Source organism: Thalassophryne amazonica, chromosome 20, assembly GCF_902500255.1.
Source record: "Thalassophryne amazonica chromosome 20, fThaAma1.1, whole genome shotgun sequence".
NCBI lineage: Eukaryota > Metazoa > Chordata > Actinopteri > Batrachoidiformes > Batrachoididae > Thalassophryne > Thalassophryne amazonica.
This window is the reverse complement of record NC_047122.1, coordinates 9,125,821-9,147,142: the sequence shown is the minus strand read 5'-3', so window position 1 is coordinate 9,147,142 and position 21,322 is coordinate 9,125,821. Positions and strand designations below refer to the sequence as shown.

Genomic DNA, 21,322 nt, shown 5'->3' with positions numbered 1-21,322 from the left:
CACATACATACATATATATATATACACACATACATACACTAGGCAATGTTAGCTAATATCCGTAGCTTCTTCAAAAATATTTGTCCTATCAACATTCTGTTTTGCCGCTGTTTATCCTTGACCCAAAATACATAAGCATACTAAATGTCAAATGTCAGCTGTTCCCAGTCACACGCACACTGCAAGCAGGTGCTTTTAATTTTTACACATGCACAAACAGAGATGGTTTCAGAAAACATCAAAAGCAATATTCTTTTACACTGATGGTTACGGCAAAATGACACTTAACTATACTGACTAAACCAAATGAACTACAAAAACACAATAAATTAATAACACTAACAACACTCATCGCGACCCGGACCAAGATCAGAGAGAGTAACAACACTGTTAAGCACAGCCACATGGGGTGTGCAACCAGTACAATGAGTGCTGGTCCCAAGCCTGGATAAATGAATAGGGTTGTGTCAGGAAGAGCATACGACATAAAACATGCCAACCCAACCATGCAGACGAAAAATAAAATTTCCATACCGGCCCAGGTTAACGACGACTGCCACCGGTGCCCAACAGTGTGCCGGCAGAAATTGGGCTACTGCTGGGCGAAGAAGACGAGGAGAACATGTCCACAGACTGCAGGAGAAGAGGAAAACTAGAAGGGTAGAAGTGAGAGTCTGGACTTTGAATGTTAGCAATATGACTGATATCGTTAAGAAATGCTTAGATCCACCGACATCAATAGCCTTTTTGCTTAACGATTCCCTTATCGGTCCTTCAGAGCGGCCGTTGTTTTTGAGGGTGTTTGTCGGGAAAATGATAATTTCTCTATGTTGAATACAGACCCTGCAGCAGCTCTGTAATCACCCGCTTCTGTAGCGTGACTCCACTTTGAAGCATGAACCAATGGAGCAGTGCTTCGGCCAGCTGGCTCATTGGTTTTTTTGATTCGCTGCTCTTCAGAAGCGGCAAGTCCACTTCTTCTCCTCTCTCGAAGCCATTAAAATATGTCAATCAAGAGTCACTTTTGTGTGGATTAAAGTCACTAACTGGGAGTCTTTTCTTGTTGCAGTCAAGAAACGAGAATCGTCCTTCATTCCATTCGCACAGCTCCAAATGCTGTGCCGCTCTCTGTCGAGACAGAGTCCGGTCAAAATTAATAACTTCAAAAGGAATTGCCACTTTAAATAAAATGACACCTCTTTCCAAACGCTGTAATACAGAAAATAGACTACAACTGACTAAAACTTTTTTCCTCCAAAAATGAGAGGTCCTGCATTCTTTATGAATTACATCCTGACGTGCAGTACAGCCAGCTGCAAGAGCTCAGCTCAGATGTATGGAAAGACATTCGTGCCAATAATGTCTGAAAGGAAATGTTTTTGGCAAAAACTACAGATTTTGTTTAATTCTATTCATGTCCAGAGATCAAGGATCCACCATGTAGAGTTTATTTTGTCCAGAGTTTAAGGATCCAGTGACTAATTTCATATTTATTTACTTTAAGATTCAATAAAATGTTGTTGACATAGAAAACCTGTAAAGTCTACTTTTAGTACACAGAAAATCCACAAGAGGTATCGATAAGGGAATCAATAAGGAACCGGATCGATAAGCGGAATTGACAATGATATCGATATTGATAATATATTATCAATACCCATCCCTAGGAGTGATGATGAAGTGTGCTGGTTCCTATTTTCAAGAACAAGGGTGATGTGCAGAGCTGCAGTAACTACAGAGGCATAAAGTTGATCAGCCACAACACAAAGTTATGGAGAAGCGTTATGGAGAGAGCTAGGCTTCGAAAACAGGTGAAGATCTGTGAGCAGCAATATGTTTCATACAGAGAAAGAGCACTAAAGATGCAATGTTTGCTCTGAGAATACTGATGGAGAAATAAACAAAAGTCCAGAAGGAGTTACATTTTGTGTTTGTGGATTTAGAGAAAGCTTATGACAGGGTGCCAAGAGAAGAGTTGTGATATTGTATGAGGAAGTCTGGAGTGGCAGAGACGTATGTGAGAGTCGTGCAGGACATCCACAGCATGTCTTTTTCCTGGTTCTCTCCCTCAGCCCCAACCAGTCCCAGCAGAAGACTGCCCCTCCCTGAGCCTGGTTCTGCTGGAGGTTTCTTCCTGTTAAAAGGGAGTTTTTCCTTCCCACTGTCGCCAAGTGCTTGCTCACAGGGGGTCGTTTTGACCGTTGGGGTTTTTACGTAATTATTGTATGGCCTTGCCTTACAATATAAAGCGCCTTGGGGCAACTGTTTGTTGTGATTTGGCGCTATATAAATAAAATTGATTGATTGATTGATTGATGTACAAGGATAGTGTGACAGTGGTGAGATGCGCAGTAGGAACTGACAGCCTCATTCAAGGTGAAGGTGGAATTACACCAAGGATGAGCTTTGAGTCCTTTCTTGTTCAGAATGGTGATGGACAGGTTGACTGATGAGATCAGACAGGAATCTCCATGGACTATGACGTTTGCAGATGACATTGTGATCTGCAGTGAGAGTAGAGAGCAGGTTGAGCCCAGCCTGGAAAGGTGGAGATATGCACTGAAGAGAAGGGGAATGAAAGTCAGTAGAAGCAAGACCGAGTACATGTGTTTGAATGAGAGGGAGCCCAGTGGAATAGTGCGGTTACAAGGAGTAGAAGTGGTGAAAGTAGATGAGTTTAAATATTTGGGGTCAACTGTCCAAAGTAATTGAGAGGGTGGTAGAGAGGTGAATAACAGAGTGCAGGCAGGGTGGAGAAGGTGCAGAAAGGTGGCAGGAGTGATTTGTGACCAAAGAATATCTGTTAGAGTGAAGGGGAAAGTCTAAAAGACAGTAGTGAGACCAGCTATGTCGTGTGGCTTGGAGATGGTGTCACTAACAAAAAGACAGATGGTAAAGCTGAAGATGTTGCTATTCTCTCTGGGAGTGACAAGAATGGACAGGATTAGGAATGAATATATCATAGGGACAGCTCAGGTGGGACAGTTTGGAGACAAAGTGAGATTGAGATGGTTTGGACATGTGCAGAGGAGGGATCCAGGGTATATAGGGAGGAGGATGCTGAGGATGGAGCCACCAGGCAGGAGGAAAAGAGGGAGGCCAAAGAGGAGGTTTATGGATGTGATGAGGGAGGACATGCAGGTAGCTGGTGTGACAGAGAAAGATACAGAAGACAGGTTGAAACGGAAACAACTGACCTGCTGTGGTGAACCCTAACGTGAGCAGCCATAGGAAGAAAAAGATGGCAAAGGTTGTGAATACTTATGGACGTGTGATTTCTTAGTTTTCTTATTCTTAATAAATCTGCAAAATGCTCAAATGTCATATGGGGTATTGTGTGTAAAATTTTGAGGAAAAAAATGAATCTGTTTTGGAATAAGGTGTAACACAAATTGTGGAAAAGGTGAAGTGCTGTGAATACTTTCTGGATGACCTGTAGTAGCACAGCCTGTGTTTATGTCTGACAGGCTGCTGGGCCTCGTTGTTTGCTGCAGGGTGGACCTTCAGGCTCACCAAAGAGCTTTTTTCCCCCCAACATAAAAACAATATCTCGAATTATTAATCTGTCAGTGTCACAGAATGAAAAATAAAGCTATTTAACATGTTTACATCCCATGATGTAGCATCACTGTACAACCCTTACAGTGAAACGACATTATTTTGATCCTCACTGAAAATAGCCTCGCTTTATCTTACACTTTAACACCACAGACTGTATTTTAACACGATCATGTAACATTAAAAACAGCTGAAATAATCAGAAAACACAGCAAAAATACCACCAGATCAGCTTTGATCTTGCAATGCATTTGTATTCAGATACAAATCAAAGCTGTCAAACTGCTCTTTTTTGGAAAAGCAGCAATTATGTTTTTTTTGTGTGTGTCAACCCGCTCCTGAATGACCCAATTTTACAGCTAGCTCACTAGCGTAGCATCTAGCACTGTGGCTAAAAGCGGACATTCGGCTAACTCGCAGCTAGCTGTCGAGTAAGTGACACATTTTTAACGGAGTGGGTCACTTATAAACTTACATGCAGGTTCGACATTACTTGCAAGCGTTTGCCCAATTGATACGACTTTTAAAATTCGTCAGACATTCACTAAAAGAAACTGCGTGAATTTTAACAAAAAATGTCACCTTCTATGATGTGTCGACTGTTGTTTTTCGCGACATCCTTCCAGCAAAACAGAACGTGGCAGCCGGTAGTGAACGGTGGGGGGAAACCACAAAACTGGGATTATACTTTCATTACCCATTGATTTTAGAACTATTCGTAAGACGGACATCGTAGCAGTCCGTAACTGTTAAAATAGTTTGGAAATTTCAGTTTATAGTGCATGATCTCATTCATCCACCGCTAAACTACAAACAAAATCGTCGTGTTTTTTAAGGCAATCTGGCATTACGGTCGCCGGCCCGGAGACAGAAGGAAGGATGAGCCGTGAGTTGGCGCTGGTGTTACCTGTGGTCAGGGGCTCTGCTTCGGGACCAGCCGTCTGAGCCGCTTGCTCCTGCGTGGGTTGGGCTGAGCCGTTTTCCACGCAGGATCTGGTGCGGTGACACGGAGAGGGAGCTGCCTCCTGCTGCTCACATTACACTTCATCGTCTAACACCACTTTACTTTGCACTTTTGGTTTTCAGATGTCATGGTACATTTTAACAAAGTTAACTCACGACGTCCACTATGCACACAGAATCCAGACTTCTGATACCAGAACTGAAAGGTACAGGCTGTTTTTAAACGCTAATTCATTTTCACTTAGTTAGGGTTAGCAAAATGTTTTTTTTTAATAATCTTACTCTAAAAGTATCCCGACTTTACTTTTTCCGAGACAACCAAAACACTTCAGATGTGGGCGGGACTAGCTGCTGTGGGCGGGATTAATTACTGGCACTGGTTTTTGATTGGTGCTCATTCCCATCTTCAACACATCAGCTCGGTGCTCATTGGATGTCGAGAAGCTTTCAACCAATAGACTGTTCTGTTGACATTTCTCAGAGTATGAAATATTTTGCTGCTTTTGGGCAGATTAAAGGATTATTAACATTTTATAGGAAAGAAAGCCAAATTGAGTTTTAAAACTTTACAACTACCTATAATTGGTCCTGTCACAGTAAAATAATACACGAGTGGTTTCATGAAAATTCAGTAAGATATCATACTCAACAAAAATATAAACGCAACATTTTTGGTTTTGCTCCCATTTTGTATGAGATGAACTCAAAGATCTAAAACTTTTTCCACATACACAATATCAGCATTTCCCTCAAATATTGTTCACAAACCAGTCTAAATCTGTGATAGTGAGCACTTCTCCTTTGCTGAGATAATCCATCCCACCTCACAGGTGTGCCATATCAAGATGCTGATTAGACACCATGATTAGTGCACAGGTGTGCCTTAGACTGCCCACAATAAAAGGCCACTCTGAAAGGAGCAGTTTTATCACACAGCACAGTGCCACAGATGTCGCAAGATTTGAGGGAGCGTGCAATTGGCATGCTGACAGCAGGAATGTCAACCAGAGCTGTTGCTCGTGTATTGAATGTTCATTTCTCTACCATAAGCCATCTCCAAAGGCGTTTCAGAGAATTTGGCTGTACATCCAACCAGCCTCACAACCGCAGACCACGTGTGACCACACCAGCCCAGGACCTCCACATCCAGCATGTTCACCTCCAAGATCATCTGAGACCAGCCACTCGGACAGCTGCTGAAACAGTCGGTTTGCATAACCAAAGAATTTCTGCACAAACTGTCAGAAACCGTCTCAGGGAAGCTCATCTGCATGCTCGTCGTCCTCATCGGGGTCTCGACCTGACTCCAGTTCGTCATCGCAACTTCGCACAGCCATTGAAGAGGAGTGGACCAACATTCCACAGGCCACAATTGACAACCTGATCAACTCTATGCCAAGGAGATGTGTTGCACTGCATGAGGCAAATGGTGGTCACACCAGATACTGACTGGTATCCCCCCCCCCAATAAAACAAAACTGCACCTTTCAGAGTGGCCTTTTATTGTGGACAGTCTAAGGCACACCTGTGCACTAATCATGGTGTCTAATCAGCATCTTGATATGGCACACCTGTGAGGTGAGATGGATTATCTCAGCAAAGGAGAAGTGCTCACTATCACAGATTTAGACTGGTTTGTGAACAATATTTGAGGGAAATGGTGATATTGTGTATGTGGAAAAAGTTTTAGATCTTTGAGTTCATCTCATACAAAATGGGAGCAAAACCAAAAGTGTTGCATTTATATTTTTGTTGAGTATATATATATATTAAGGGTAATAAACAACATATATTAAATATATTTATATATTAATATATTAAAACCTAAATATTAATACAGGAGAAGATTGTAGTATAGGTATAGGTTAGTATGTAGACGAGTAATAAAAATTAAATTATAGTAGGCTAAGCTATAAATCTAGTATTTTATTATAGAAACAGAAGCTATGATGTAACGTGTATTGGTATCTATCTAAAGTAACTCTGTTAGCATACTATAGGAAAATAAAAAGCATAAACTATATGCTATCAAATGGAAGCCTAAGAATTTAGGTACTATATGTTGATATCTTTAAAAGAACACATAAACTGATGAATCATTAAAAATCTACACCATGTAAAATAAAATTGTAAATAATGAAAATAAGCTAGTTATAGTTAGAAGAGCTAAATTAGCCATTAATAAGCCAACCGTACCTAGCAAGCTAACAAGATAAACAAAAACGGTCATTAGTGCATAAAGTACAATACCGTAGTAAACCAACAATAACGGTATTAACAAATACATAGAAAAATAAATGTGGACAAAAGTATGAATTAATGTGGGTATCAAACACAAAAGAAACTATCTTGTAAGCTACGATAAACGGTGCTACAGCCGGCTAGATAAGCTAACGTTAGCTGTTAGGTATAACTAATTGTACCCCACTCCTCCAATTTTTCCATAAATATCCATCCATCCATCCATTTTCTTCCGGTTTATCCGGAGTCGGGTCGCGGGGGCAGCAGCTCAAGCAAAGCCGCCCAGACCTCCCGATCCACACACACCTCCCCCAGCTCCTCCGGGGGAACCCCAAGGTGTTCCCAAGCCAGCTGAGAGATCTAGTCCCTCCAGCATGTCCTGGGTCTTCCCCGGGGCCTCCTCCCAATGGGACATGCCCGGAACACCTCTCCAGCGAGGCATCCAGGGGGCTTCCGGAAAAGATGCTAGAGCCACCTCAACTGACTCCTTTTGATGTGGAGGAGCAGCGGCTCGACTCCAAGCTCCTCCCGAGTGACCGAGTTCCTCACCCTATCTCTAAGGGAGCGCCCAGCCACCCTGCGGAGGAAACTCATCTCGGCCGCTTGTACTCGTGATCCCGTTCTTTCGGTCATGAGCCTAATCTCATGACCATAGGTGAGGATCGGAACGTAGATCGATCGGTAAATCAAGAGCTTTGCCCCCCTACTCAGTAAAGGTGGTACATTAGAGGAATAAAAGTTGTCGCCGTTTTATTTGAAGATAATGTAATAATGTCATTCACACAAATCCAGAACAAATATGGAATTCCACAGAGGGAATTTTTTGCTTCTTTGCAGGCCTGTCATTTTATTGGTGTAAGCTTCAATGCCACCCATGGGATAATGCAGCTGGGTCCCATTGAGAAAATTATTATGGATTTGAATACAAATAAAAGTTTCATCAAACAATTTTATTCAAGGTTACAGGAATATAATCAACATGATATTGAAAAAATGATCAAAAGTTGGTAGGAAGATCTTCAGTGTCATTATGAGGAGCATGGTTGGAAAGACTGTATCCAGTCTGCCAACTCATTATTCCTCAATAACAAATTTAAAGAAATTCAATTTAAGATTTTACATAGACAACACAGAAGACCAGTCTTTTTGAATTAGATTGACTCAAGAAGATCACCTTTGTGTCTTATATGTAAAACAAGTGATGGAACCTATCTGCACTGCTTCTGGATCTGCCCAAAGATTTCCAAATTCTGGCTTTGCATAATTAAGGAAATAAGCTGTATTTTGAAAAGTAAAATTTGTAAAGATCTGGGTACATGGAGGTCTGATATACCTGTACAGATCGAGCAAGTGAGATTAATAATTCATATATATGTATACACACAAACTTACAGTGTCGCTGAAATATGAAAATTGCTGACGGCTCGTAGTCCGACCTGTTCGCTTCACCTCCATGAAGAACTTGCTGACAGATGGTCCGGTTGTTAGCTGGCAAACTTTCAATCTGTGTGTTTTTTCGGATGCTGTTTAGATATTTATGGAGTACATTTATGTGTGACTTCATTTTTCTAATTGTTTTAGCTTCCTGGTTTGTAATGAAAATACAGGTTGTGGACCGATTGTCATGGAAACTGGTCCAGATATGGGAAAATATCCGATGGGCAATCAGCCAATCAGAGCGCGCGTAGCATCGTAGCCATATAATAATATACTTTTCTTATAAGATCAGAGCTGTCACGAAGTTAATGTTGTTTGCACTTTCTTGTTATAAGTTACTTTTTTTGTTAAAATAAGAACAACTTTCTGACTTTTTGAAAAAAGTACTTTTAATTCTCTTTATCTCGATCGGGTCACCGGGTAACGGTTCCATGACACCGGTGTTGTACATCTCATTTTCTGCTGGCACTCTGTGCTTTCCTGCCCACCCACTCCGTCCCTCTCCAGAGTTCATAATGTGGAACATCTCCAGAAGATTCTCGGCTGACCCTCATCCTCTTCCCCTGTGGACTGTCTGATGATGATACTGGAACCAAGACACTTCATCGCCCATAGATGTGATTTGGTTTAAGTTGTGCTTTCTGATTGCATTGATGTCTCTTATCTGTTCCCCATCCTGGCTGAGGTTACTGCTGTGTGAAGTCATCCCAGTTTCTTTCAGCTTACTTCCAGTAGTACTTTTATTTCATTTGCTCATACTGTATTTCAGATTTCTTCCTGTTCGAGGCCACTTGGGCTTCCAGCTCACATGCACACTAATTTCCTTGTTTATTGATTCACACTGTAATAAACCATTCACCATCCCTTATTCGAGTGCCAGAGGATTGCATCTCACCCCAAGTCGTCTTGCACCTCACCGAATGTGCCTGGGTGTGGGTGGTGGATGAGTGGGATTGGCGGTGTCCCATCTGTCTGCCAGCTGAAGCATTCTCTGGGGCCGTGAGAAAGGTTTTCAATCACCGTACACCCAGGCATTAAGCAGTGAGCGGTCCTCTGAGTCGAAAGGAAGGAGATAGCCAAGTCCTTGACCATGCCATCCATTGATGAACACATGTTCCCTACATGATACATTTTTTGTATTGACTTTCTAAGTCAATGAAAGATGATCTCACCCCACTTGCCATCCCTAATGACCTCCAATGATGTGGTGGCCCTGGCTACAAAGGTGGGTACACTGATGGTCTTTCATTGCTATATACAACATATTCAATATTTTTTCTCTTTTAGAACCACATGAGAAATGCATAACTACAGCGAAAGACAAACTGAGGGCAAAGTCCCCCAGATGTTATAGAATATGCAGCTGATGTTGTTCCTGGAGGACAGGAAAGATCATTCAGTTCTTCAGTCCTAACATGCCAAGATCAATAACTGGCTCGACTTGCCCCGCTGTCCCCTACTGATAACTAGTCATCCCAGGTGTAATATCACCTGATCAGAGCCAATGACGACACACATCAGAAGAACTATCAGTAAAACAAAGTCTACAAATTTATTGCAATTTAATGTCCACAATTAAAGATCAGACAGAAGATATAACCAGAACTAACATGTACTAAAGAACTTGAAGAACTTGGTTATAAAGAACTTGGTTCAAAAGGATTTAGTAGAAGTTAACAAATGTCAAGTGTTTTTTTTCTGAAGTATTAGATTAAATATGTATTCAAGACAAAGAAAACTGACTATACCAAGTCACTGGTAAATGTGTGACTCAGTAGAAACATCTTCCCTCAAATAAATGATACATCCTATGTTACCGTCTAAGTCAAAAATGAAAAATTATGAGGGGATGTCATTCCAGCAATCTTTATGAAACCAAAGTTCAGACAATCCTAGGAAGCACAGATCATTTTAAACAGTGCTCCAGATGAATGGAGCTTTTAATGCTTCTCATCCATTAACCACATGTGATTGTAACCTGGTTAAGCAGCACTGTAAGTGTTAATCCCTTCAGTAAGTACAACTTGACTTCAATCTTAATAAATGGTGAGAGGATTTATGTGCAGCTCACAGCAGTCACCTGACTGTCCACAAAGAAGAATCAGTCTCAGCCCAAACAAAGACGTCTCATACTGTGTACGCCGGTGCTGGTCCAGGCTCAAAACAAACTCTGTCAAAGACTCACACAAAGTACTGCAACTTGATGGTGGCGCTACAGCTCTGTCTGCATTCTAATCAACAATGTGACAGTACGCAAAGACTGCAGACGTGGACAACTACAAAAGGCACTCTAGAATGCATAAAGCACCTAAACATCATAATCTCAAAGAAGTCTTTCTTGAAGCTTTCAAGTGCTTCTCTTCCAGGCCGTAATGCCTTTACCAGATCCACACCAAACTGTACAGTAACTCTATTTAAGAGGGCAGAGCTTTTCATCAAATTGCTGATAAATGGATTCTTACATTTTAAATGAAGCACTTTGTATTTCCTGAATTCACCCTTGTTTAACATGTTTTTTTGTTGTTTTTTAAGAGTGAGCTCAAACTGAATGGTTTTCACTGCAGGCCACGTCCAAATTCATCAAGCATTATGAAAATTGGTTAATTAGGTGAGGAATATGTTTTAATGTTGCTTTGTGTGTACAGTGACGTGACAATGACTTGCCATTAGTTATACTCACCAAACTTAAACACGCTGTACTTTGGATGAAAAGATCAATGATTGGCAAGAAAGGAAGAAGTGGAGGCCAGACATGGCGCAGTGGTTGATGCTGGGCTGACTACGTCTACACTCAGCTCACATCTCCAATCACTGTTATTCATTACGTGGCTGCTGCACCCTTAAAAATAACTTCAAAACTTTCCCAAAGAACTTGGACGTCACAGCACAATGACTACGTTTGCTTAAAAAATGTACACCATCAGCTATTCTTGATGCACATTCAGACGGTCTTCTTCTACACATTGTGAATGAAGACCATGATTAACGCAAATCTCCTGTTCAACCCGCAGACAGAACAGAGCAACCAAGGCGAGCACACTGTAAGCTCATGGTCAACATTCTGATGACAAAATTCAGTCTACGAGTTACGAATAACAGAGTTTTCCAAAGTGAAGTCATACTGAAAATTAGCCAGATTGTAGTCGACATCCCGTGACAGCAGCACATCAGGAATCAGAGAGTACCCCTCTTGCACAGCCATGACGTGAGGCGCCAAGGTGAACGGGATGTCTCCAAGGAGGTCTGGGAGAGATGAACTCACATCAGCGGCTAAAGGCATTGGTACAGGCATGGCGGGATGGCACACTGTAGGAAGCCTTGGGTTGATGGGTGGAGCTGGGGCTGTGCCCGAGAACTGGGATGAAAAGACTCAGGATTAATGTCAGCTGAAACACACACTCCATGAAGGGATTTAGTTTTCCAGTCCACATTGTCACATTGTTTCTAAGACTACGATACAATTTATGGGGCACCAGAGAAGATAAATGGCACAAGTGGGTTTGGATTGTGTCCAACTTTGCATTCTTATTTGTGCGGCATGAAACCTCAGCATAAACTAGGGTGCAGGGTTCAAAGGGGCTGATTTATTTATTTTAGTAAACAAAGTACAGAAGCCACATTACCGGAGTGTGTGATCCATTTATATTTTGCCCTCAAAGTTAAATTTGCAGCTTTAATTTGTGTTAGAGCAGCGTGACAGGTCCACATCGCTCAGTGGACGATCTGCATGGGCTGCAAAAGTGGAAAAAGTGATTTTGCTCAGCACAGGAGTAGAAGACGCACATCACATTTCCTCTGTTATTTTTCCAACGGAATTATAAGCTCTTGAAGGATGAGCTGAGCAGACTAAACTAGTAATTTATAGTTAATATGCATATGTCACAGACATGAACGAGCGAAGCTCTTCAGCATCTCACCATGTAATTTAGGTCCTTTAGACATTTTGAGCAAATGCTTTAGGGAAGCATTAGCATGGATAAAACCTTTCAGCTTCAGGGAGGGCTCCACCCCCTCCCCCAGACCCCCCGCTTAACCTCCTGCCACTTTAAGCAATTTTTTTTTATGTAGATAGTAGGTCCCTTCGGCTGCTCCCTTGTTTTTGCACTCGGGGTCCCCACACAGCAAATCCAAGGTGGATCTGCATGTTGAATTGGCACATGTTTTACGCCAGATGCCCTTCCTGACGCAACTCCACATGACATGGAGAAATGTAGCAAGGGTGGGATTTGAACCCGGAGCCTTCTGAACTGAAACCAAGCGCATTAACCACTTGGCCACAAGTTTTCAGCTAGTTGACAGTAGGTCTGTACAATATGGCCAAATTATCATATCTCAATATTGTCATATCAATATGAAATATGATATGACTATAATTTCACACAAAGTGCAGCAACAGTGAAAATTAAACATTCTTAAACAAAACAGTAATAATACCACACTCATTTTGCACTCATAATAAGGTTAGGATACTGTGCCCTCCAAAAGTATTAGAACACTTAGAATTTCACACATTTTAATTTGTTTATGCCATTTCAAATGCAAGAAATACAAAAAAATATAAAGAATAAACAATTCTATAATTATCTTCCTCAAGCTCAAACTGAAAGCAAATCTCTAAAACTTGATAAAACCTGTAAAGAATAATCAGTTTTATTGCCAGTTTTCTTTAGACAAGTCAGGGGATGGAAACATGAATATTTCCAAGTCATTGAATATGTCTTGGACTTTATTTACATCAATTATGAAGAAATACAAAAGTTTCCAAAGCATCAAATCTAGGCTTTCATCTCAGATGTACTTTCTGTCAAATTGTAGCTGAACTTTCAGGTCTTCTTTTTAAGAAAATCCTCCTCATCACCACTTCATCAGGAAGATGGATTTGATATTTTTAATTAATTTATATCAATTTGTAGAGACCTGCTTTCAGTTTGAGTTTAAAAAAAAATGTATTTGAAATGGAATAAACGGTGTTCCAATAGTTTTGAGGGCAATTGAGAAACACTGAGGAGCAGCATCTTACATCTCATATATAGTGCAGCAGATAAGAGAATATTTAGAGTGGAATCCTTCAAATGGTGATACAAGCATCAAATTCAGCACAAATAATCCATAGATGTGAACTCTTTTGAAAAAAACTGACTGGCCACTTGAATTTTCAATAGGCAGCCAGTTAGGGGTCAAATGAATAATTACACAGGGGTCAAAATTAAAATATGCTCCAATCATATTGCAAAACTACACCACATTATTTGCCTGATCATAAAGATTCCAAAAAGGTATAGTTTGGACTATGTGTGACTGAATGGTATGGCGTTATGAGGTAAAAGCAGTAGGGTCCGAGGGCATTTTTTGGACAGTTCACTCGCCTGGCATAAATGTTAACAGCTCTCCCTGCATCCCTCAATCAAATTTTATGTCTCTTTTTTTCCAGGACAACCTGTACTTTCAGAATATATATGCCATAGTTGTGTTTTAGAAGTGTAATAAAGGTTTACAATTACAAATAAGAAAGGAAAAAGTAAAACACACGGTAAACTATAATAAATAATGGTTTTGACACTTTATAAAGGTAATTTGGGCTCTTGTGTGAAAGACTGTACAACAAACAAAAAGGTTCAAACAGTAAGCACAAATGCACATTTTGAACAATATATACAAAATGGTCTATGCGTTTTGTTTGTCTTCATCTCAAAGCAATTTCTGTCTGCTATTACACAAAGGTCACATCACAAATTTCTACTTCTGTGTTTTGGAGTGTTCTGTTTTGCTCTGAAAGCAGCTTTGACACTTTGGCCCATTTACACTTTGAGTCACAAATTTAAAATTGCTCTTTTCAAACAGACCTGTGATGCCGTGACATGTCGATCATCTGGAATGGTACCTTGGGTGTCCAATCAGATTTCAATGTAGTCCAGTGAAACCCAGCTCCACCCATGCCAGGAAGTGTTCAATATTTGACATTTCTTGTTTAACTGTGGGCTCAAAATTCATCACTTCCTGTTTCAGTGTGAACTTGCCACTGTATTCTGATGAGATTCCATGAGATCTCAAATGTCAATCCAGGAAGTGTTTGACATTTCCTGTTTCCCTGTGGGCTCAAAATTAAGCTTTTCCTGTTTGGGACACAGTGTACCATGAGTGAGCTTTGTCATGCAGGGGGAGCATTTGCTTGTTGCTGATGTCTCATTTTCCCAAACCTCTGACAGTTGTAATGGATCGGAAATTATCAACTTCAAACATCAGTAAAGACTTACCGTCTTTCTGCACGGCCTCCCATTTGTCATTTTTAGTTCGTACTATGGGGCATTCTGTAGTGTGAGTGCATTAACTGGGGTCACAAGTTCTTTCTTCCCCTTTCCACCTATTTTGTAGCCCATTTTTGTTGTTGTTGTTTGTTTTTGTAAAATTATTTCATAATGGTGACTTTCCAGTGTTAAAAGTCTTCAATATTTACATTGCTGTCAGTGCTTATATTGTGTTTTGTGTAGTTGTGAACTTTGCGGCATGCACAGCGAGTACTGAGATACTGAATTTGTTTATTGTTTAATCTGTGCCTCAGCCTGGGCCACCTCTGCTTTTCTCAAAGTATGTTCCTTGCTTAAATGGCTTTATTTGTAGGAATCACTGTCATTACAAGGTCATATGACAAAATGTACGAATGTAATCCTGAAGCCCACCTTTGATGGCTGCACAATAACATTTGTTGATGGCTGCGTAATGTGCATGGTCTGCATCTTTCTCCTCCGATCTTCAACCGTCTCTCCTGCACAGGTACAGAAATGTTGTTACACCCGTGGAAACAAAGGACAGACAGTATTTCATCAGACTAAAAATTATACATGAAAGACTCCACAATTCTGTAGCTGTAGTTCTAAAATCTGTGAACAGTGTGAATTACTACAGTAATTCACACTATTCCAATGGCCAATGGAAAAAAGGCGGGGTACAACCTGGACAGGCCACCACACACACAACCCCAAATTAGAAAAAGTTGGTCTGGTATGGAAAAGACAAATAAAAAAGCTGCTGTGATTTTTACATTTACTGTGACTTTTCCTTCATTGCAGACAGTATGAATGCTTTTCCTGGTCATTTGTTAATATACATCCATTGCTTCATTTAAGACGTCCAAGACATTCCAAGCTAGTGGAAAGTCAAGTGCATCACAGTGCTGCCTGACAAAATTCTTCCAAATAAATATATTTATCCTCCTAAAATCAGTGATATTCAGACAGCAAATAAAATAAGTTTTTTACTTTATTTGTATTTGGTGAGAAAATGTAACGGGTTCTTTCTTAACAGTCAACTGTTATCCCAAGACAAAGAAAAAACAACTGTTTCAGAACTCTAAATTGTCCATAGGTGCATGTGGGTTTGAATGTGTTTGTCTACATGTGGCCCTGCGACTGTCCGGGGTGTACCCCGCCTCACACCCTATGACTGCTGGAATAGGCTCCTGCCCCCTGTGACCCTTGACTGGAGTAAGTGGGTGTAGAAAATGAATGAAATGAACTTTCCAGAGAGAGAGAGCTGAGTAGGGGGGCAAAGCTCTCGATTTACCGATCGATCTACGTTCCTATCCTCACCTATGGTCATGAGATTTGGCTCATGACCGAAAGAACGAGATCGCGGGTACAAGCGGCTGAGATGAGTTTCCTCCGCAGGGTGGCTGGGCGCTCCCGTAGAGATAGGGTGAGGAGCTCGGTCACTCGGGAGGAGCTCGGAGTCGAGCCGCTGCTCCTCCAAGTCGAAAGGAGTCAATTGAGGTGGCTCAGGCATCTTTTCCGGATGCCCCCTGGACGCCTCGCTGGAGAGGTGTTCCGACCACGTCCCACTGGGAGGAGGCTCCGGGGAAAACCCAGGACACGCTGGAGGGACTACATCTCTCGGCTGGCTTGGGAACGCCTTGGGGTTCCCCCGGAGTTGCTGGGGGATGTGTGTGTGGATCGGGAGGTCTGGGCGGCTTTGCTTGAGCTGCTGCCCCCGCGACCCGACTCCGGATAAAGCGGAAGAAAATGGATGGATGGATGGATGGATGGATGGACTTTCCAGGTAATGCAGTTAACATACAACCAGAAAACCAGGTACAAATAAAAGCTACAACGTTTTTTGAAACATGTAATTTACTCAACAGGATATCAGAGTGAAGTGTTACTTTAACTCTCTAAACTCTCCAAGAACACCTACAACGAACTGTTTTCTGCAACAATGGCAGGATGGTTTCATGCCAGCTTTGCTTCCCGTATGACCACGTTTGTTTTGCCTGAACAACCAAATGGACAAAAATGGAAGATAGAATTCAACACTCTATTCATTTATAATCTATCGTATGTGCAAAAAAAAAAAAAAAAAAAAAAAAAAAAAAACACTTTACAGTTTGTAAAAACAGCTTCTGAAACATGTTTCAGCCTCTAAGGTAGGAATATGTGACAGCAGTGTAGTTTGGAGCTTGAACAGCAGGTTCTGTTCTGAACGTCTGAACGCTGCAGGTGTCCCCGACCCCTCCGACAAAAATACACCAAGCCGCTCCTGACCATCTGCCCTGACAAACACGGCCTTTCTGCCACTCCACTCAAATGAAATCCCTTTTTTAGTAGGAACACTAACTGACACAGACCTGACTTATTATATCAATATTTTTTGGACTGAATCTGTTCCTAAACTACAGGGCAGCCTCTGAGCTGCACCCATTCCAATAAAACCAAATATGTAAGTACAACAACACAGAAATCATGGTGTAGACACACAACAGGTGACAGGGCTTCATGTATATGTTTTCATATTGTTAATGTTAGAATGGCTCGATTTAGAAGTGGCATTAAAGTAACAGCAGCTTGTTTCATTCTGTGGAACAAACCCTTAAGTCAGCTGATCAGTTACTGTTTCAGAATGTTTCAAATGATTCATTTAAACTTCCTGTATCTGAACTGCTTAACAATTCAAAGTCAAACTCAAAGTGAACTTTATCATTATTCAAACCCCACGGCTACACGTGTATGACTGAAGAAAACCGTGTTTCTCCGAGATTATGTGTGGTGTAGGAAGCATTAAGTAAAAGTAAGGAGAAAAATTGAGTGAAACACACATGGGCCTAAAGGAAAATTACAAAAATAAAAAATAAATCCCTGCACATTGTTTCCACAATACTTTCCATTATTGCACAACATAACAGGAAACATAAATTTGATACTGGTGATACGTAATGAGGTAGTCAAGCAACAAGTCACACTACATTGCTGCACAAAAAAACAAAACAACAATAAAAAAAAAAAAATAGATGTTCTGTATGTGTGTGCGTGTAATCAGTTTGGCCATTAGCTTCCCAGTAATTGTGACAAGTTGTCATAGTAAAAAAAAAAAAAAAGACTGAATTACATATGAAAAGTTCCAAAGGTTGAGACGCATATTTAACCTATAATAATATTAATAGTTGAGCATCAAATGGAACAATTGTTCATTTGGTGGGGCAAGCACCAGATGTAGTCTGGTGATTTTCATTATAGTACTCAGCATATCTGGTCAATTTGTCATGAGAAAATTCAAGATGAGGGCCAAATTGACCTATCCAAAATCAGTTTTTGCATACAAATGCTCCTATTTGATTGATTAAAATGATATTCTTGTCAAATTCAATTTTATATTATACATTATATTATTTTGGGAGGGATGGTGACCAACTGGCTAGTGCACTTGGTTTCAGTGTGGAAGGTTCCCGGTTCAAATCCCACCCCTCTCACATTTCTCCATATAATGTGGAGTTGTGTCAGGAAAGGCAATTGGCATCAAATCTGTGCCAATTCAACATGCAGATCCACCTTGGATCTGCTGTGGCGGTCCTGAGTGAAAACAAGGGAGCATCCAAATGGGCTTATTATATATATTATATTTGCTATTTATGGTATTGATTATGTTTTATTTTGCTTATGTGCCAAATTACAGGGAAATTTATTGCATTTAGTATTAATGGTTTCCATCCAGTACTACTGCATGTCATCTACAAATCCAATAATTTACAACATTTTTGGGAGGAAAAAAGTGATTGATTTGGTGGACATCCTGAAATTAGACGCCATCTTGGATTTTCAAGGGGGAAGTCAACCAGATTTGGTAATTAATACCATGAGAATCACCATGACAAATTTGGTTCTTGTACCACTAAATGCATGATTTTTCTGTAAAATTGATGCTATGTGTTCCACTATAAGGGCAGAAACATAACTAGCCCTTAAATTTGAGAACCCCAAAAGAGAAAATGTGCAGGTTTTGTATGATAAATCATTTTTTAAATACTAAACATGATGACCGCAAACATGTCAATATAGCAACTGTTCCTCCCTCTGGTCCTTGAGGACCTGTACCAGCACACATGCTCTTCTCTCTGAAGACATGCCCTTACAAACAACATGAGACTGTGTTTCTCACCAATGATGACGAAGCCTCCATCAGCTTCCCTCTCAGTCGTTGTCTTCTTTGAATCTTTTCGGAGTCCAAACAAACTAAACATGACTGCAGTCTGCCAAAAGAATTAATTAACAGTTACAAAGACAGTTATTTCATTTATTAATTATTCAGCTACTTTTCCCATAATATTCATACAGTCTATAGAATATGGTGTAGATGTCATACATCCTGTACAGGCCCTGAGTTTAACAGTTCATTCAGCGTATGCAAAGGCCCAGGTACACAGAGAAGACAGTTCGCGAGGTAACAGTGTCCATGGGGAAATCCAGTAAGGCATGTAGAAGGTCAGAGCTGCTGCTTTGCCAGGTTCAGGTCGCGGTGGCAGAAGACCAAGGAACTCATTCTGCACTTCCCTATCCTCGGCCACGTTCTGTAACTCTTCCTTGAGGATCCCATGTCTTCCTCCGGGGCCTCCTCTCAGTTGGACGTGCCAGGAAGGCCTTCCAAGTGAGGCGATCTGGGGGCATCCTCACCAGATACCTGAAACACATCAGCTGGCTCCCTTCGATGCGAAGAAGCAGGCAGCTCTACTCTGAGTCCCTCCCAGATAGTCACACTTCTCACCCTGTCCCTGAGTGTAAGCCCAGATAGAGGAATCTCATTTCTGTCACTTGTATCTGCAGCCTTGTTCTCTCAGTCATTGCCCAAAGTTCATGACTACAGGTGAGGACAGGCGCATAAATCATCTGGTAAACTGAGCGTCTTGCCTTCTGGTCTAGCTATTTCTTCATCACCACGGTTTGGTACAGCGACTGTAGGACCTCAAACTCGGCACCAATCCAACTGTCGATCTCACATTCTCCCTTACTGTGATGCCCAGGTCAGTACCCATTTGCACCTGGGACTGAGACAACACACAAGGAGTCTTGTCCAGGAGGCAGACAGGTATGCTCGTGTTCACACTGGGAATCAAACTCAGGTCTATGCAGTCACCTGCTCTGCATATGGTCTATGGTACATCAAAAATAATGTTTGGTTTTTTGCCGTTTTATGAATCATCAAACAAGTTAAAAATTTACAACAAGAGTTTACCAAAACAAAAACTGACACCTTTAAAAGTCTGCTTTTACCTGACGAGTTATAGTGACAGTGGTAAAAGTGAGGTCTGAAAGAAAAAAAAAGAACAAAATATCTTAAACCTTCTGTTGAAGATATTTTGTGGGTGTGGAACCTCTGCTGTGTAACTTTTGAAAACCTACATGCACTGACATGACAAGTTCAGTTCAAATTCAATGAAAAAAAAAAACTCACAGAGGAATATGGCAAAATGTTTGATAAAATCTAAAGGTTTTCATACCTCTCACAGATACACGTACAACAGACTGAATGCAGCTTTTATCCATATGTAGCTAAAATCTACTATATGGTCAAGACTTCAAAAGCCACAAGCCAATGGTAGGCGAAGCCGCAAACCGGAAATGGCATGAAATGACTCGATCCACCGACATCAATAGGCTTTTTGCTTAATGACTGCCTTATCGATCCTTCAGAGCAGCGGTTGTTTTTGAGGGTGTTTGTCGGGAAAACGACCATTTCTCTACAATGATTACAGACTCTGCAGAGGGTTTGTAATCAACTGCTTCAGCAACAGCTCCGCTTTGAAGCCTGAACCAGTGAAGCAGTGCTCCGACCCGCTGCTTCATTGCTTCTCTGCTTTGATGCTTTTCAGAAGAGGCAAATCCGCTTAACCCCTCTCAAAGCAATTTAAAGATGTCAATCATGAGTCACTTTTGTGTTGATATAGAAAACCTATAAAGCCTAGTTTTAATACACAGAACATTCACAAGAGGTTGGATCAATAAGCAGAATCAATAATGGCACTGATATCAATAAAATCTTATTAGACATATACATATTAAAAAAATATTTGACCATATTATTTTGTGAGTGCGTGTGTGTATGAAAGTGTTCAAAACTGTTATCGTTTTTAAAATACACATTAATCACGGTATTAAAAAATATACGTATCACACACACACACACACACACACACACACACACACACACACACACACACACACACACACACACACACACACACACACACACAAATGAACTGCGTTTCAAGTTTGACGAAAAAAAATCCCAAAGTACAACAAGATTTACCTTTGCTCTTAGTAGCTGTAATTCAACACGCGAAGACGAAGTGACCTCCGTAGGGAAGCTGTAAGCGAAAGATGAATAAACAAAAGTCCAACCAAATCAATCTTTTTATCGTCTGATGATCATCGTAAACAACGGAAACTGATAACTTCCGTGTTTTGATTGTCTGGAGTTTTCGTCCAACGTGTTCGTGTGGAAACGGAAGACGGCATCAAATGTTCCACTCCAAACAACAACAATAAAAAATAATAACTGTCATCATCATTATTAATTAAGAATGAGCACCGAATCTTATCTTCAAAAAATCATTTCAAAAATTTTGCAGTGAGAAAATAGCCACAATGTTTTCGGTTGAATAAAGTTGACAAATTTAATATTGACTTGGCAAAATAAAACAAGATGTTTAAAAAAAAAGGAACAAATGGTTGCTGTTCCCGGTGGACTTTATATTAGCGCACACGGATATGTCGTAAATGTTGAGGATACTCGATTTGTGTTTCTGTGCTTAGCTGAGTGGGTATTTGAATAGGACGGGAGTTGTACCGCCCGCCTGGGCTGT

General features: G+C 40.8%; 1 protein-coding gene across 1 annotated transcript; it reads right to left on the bottom strand.

Moving 5' to 3' along the window:
* Positions 1–10,711: 10,711 nt before the first annotated feature.
* umad1 (UBAP1-MVB12-associated (UMA) domain containing 1) lies at positions 10,712–20,942 on the bottom strand. The gene is made up of 4 exons (XM_034161181.1): positions 20,767–20,942; positions 18,622–18,712; positions 14,877–14,962; positions 10,712–11,554 (listed from the first exon to the last, which is right to left on the bottom strand). Exons 2-4 carry the CDS (start codon positions 18,701–18,703, stop codon positions 11,279–11,281), a joined length of 444 nt encoding a protein of 147 aa, XP_034017072.1. The 5' UTR covers positions 18,704–18,712; positions 20,767–20,942; the 3' UTR covers positions 10,712–11,278.
* Between the last annotated feature and the right edge of the window lie 380 nt (positions 20,943–21,322).

What these genes read in the sequence shown, in the direction of transcription:
- umad1 (XM_034161181.1), bottom strand. Translation starts at nt 18,703, where the DNA reads ATGTTTAGTTTGTTTGGACTCCGAAAAGATTCAAAGAAGACAACGACT. An exon ending in TGGAGGCTTCGTCATCATTG is followed by an intron (nt 14,963 to 18,621) that starts GTGAGAAACACA and finishes GTACCTGTGCAG; the next exon opens with GAGAGACGGTTGAAGATCGG. An exon ending in TTATTGTGCAGCCATCAAAG is followed by an intron (nt 11,555 to 14,876) that starts GTGGGCTTCAGG and finishes TTTTCATCCCAG; the next exon opens with TTCTCGGGCACAGCCCCAGC.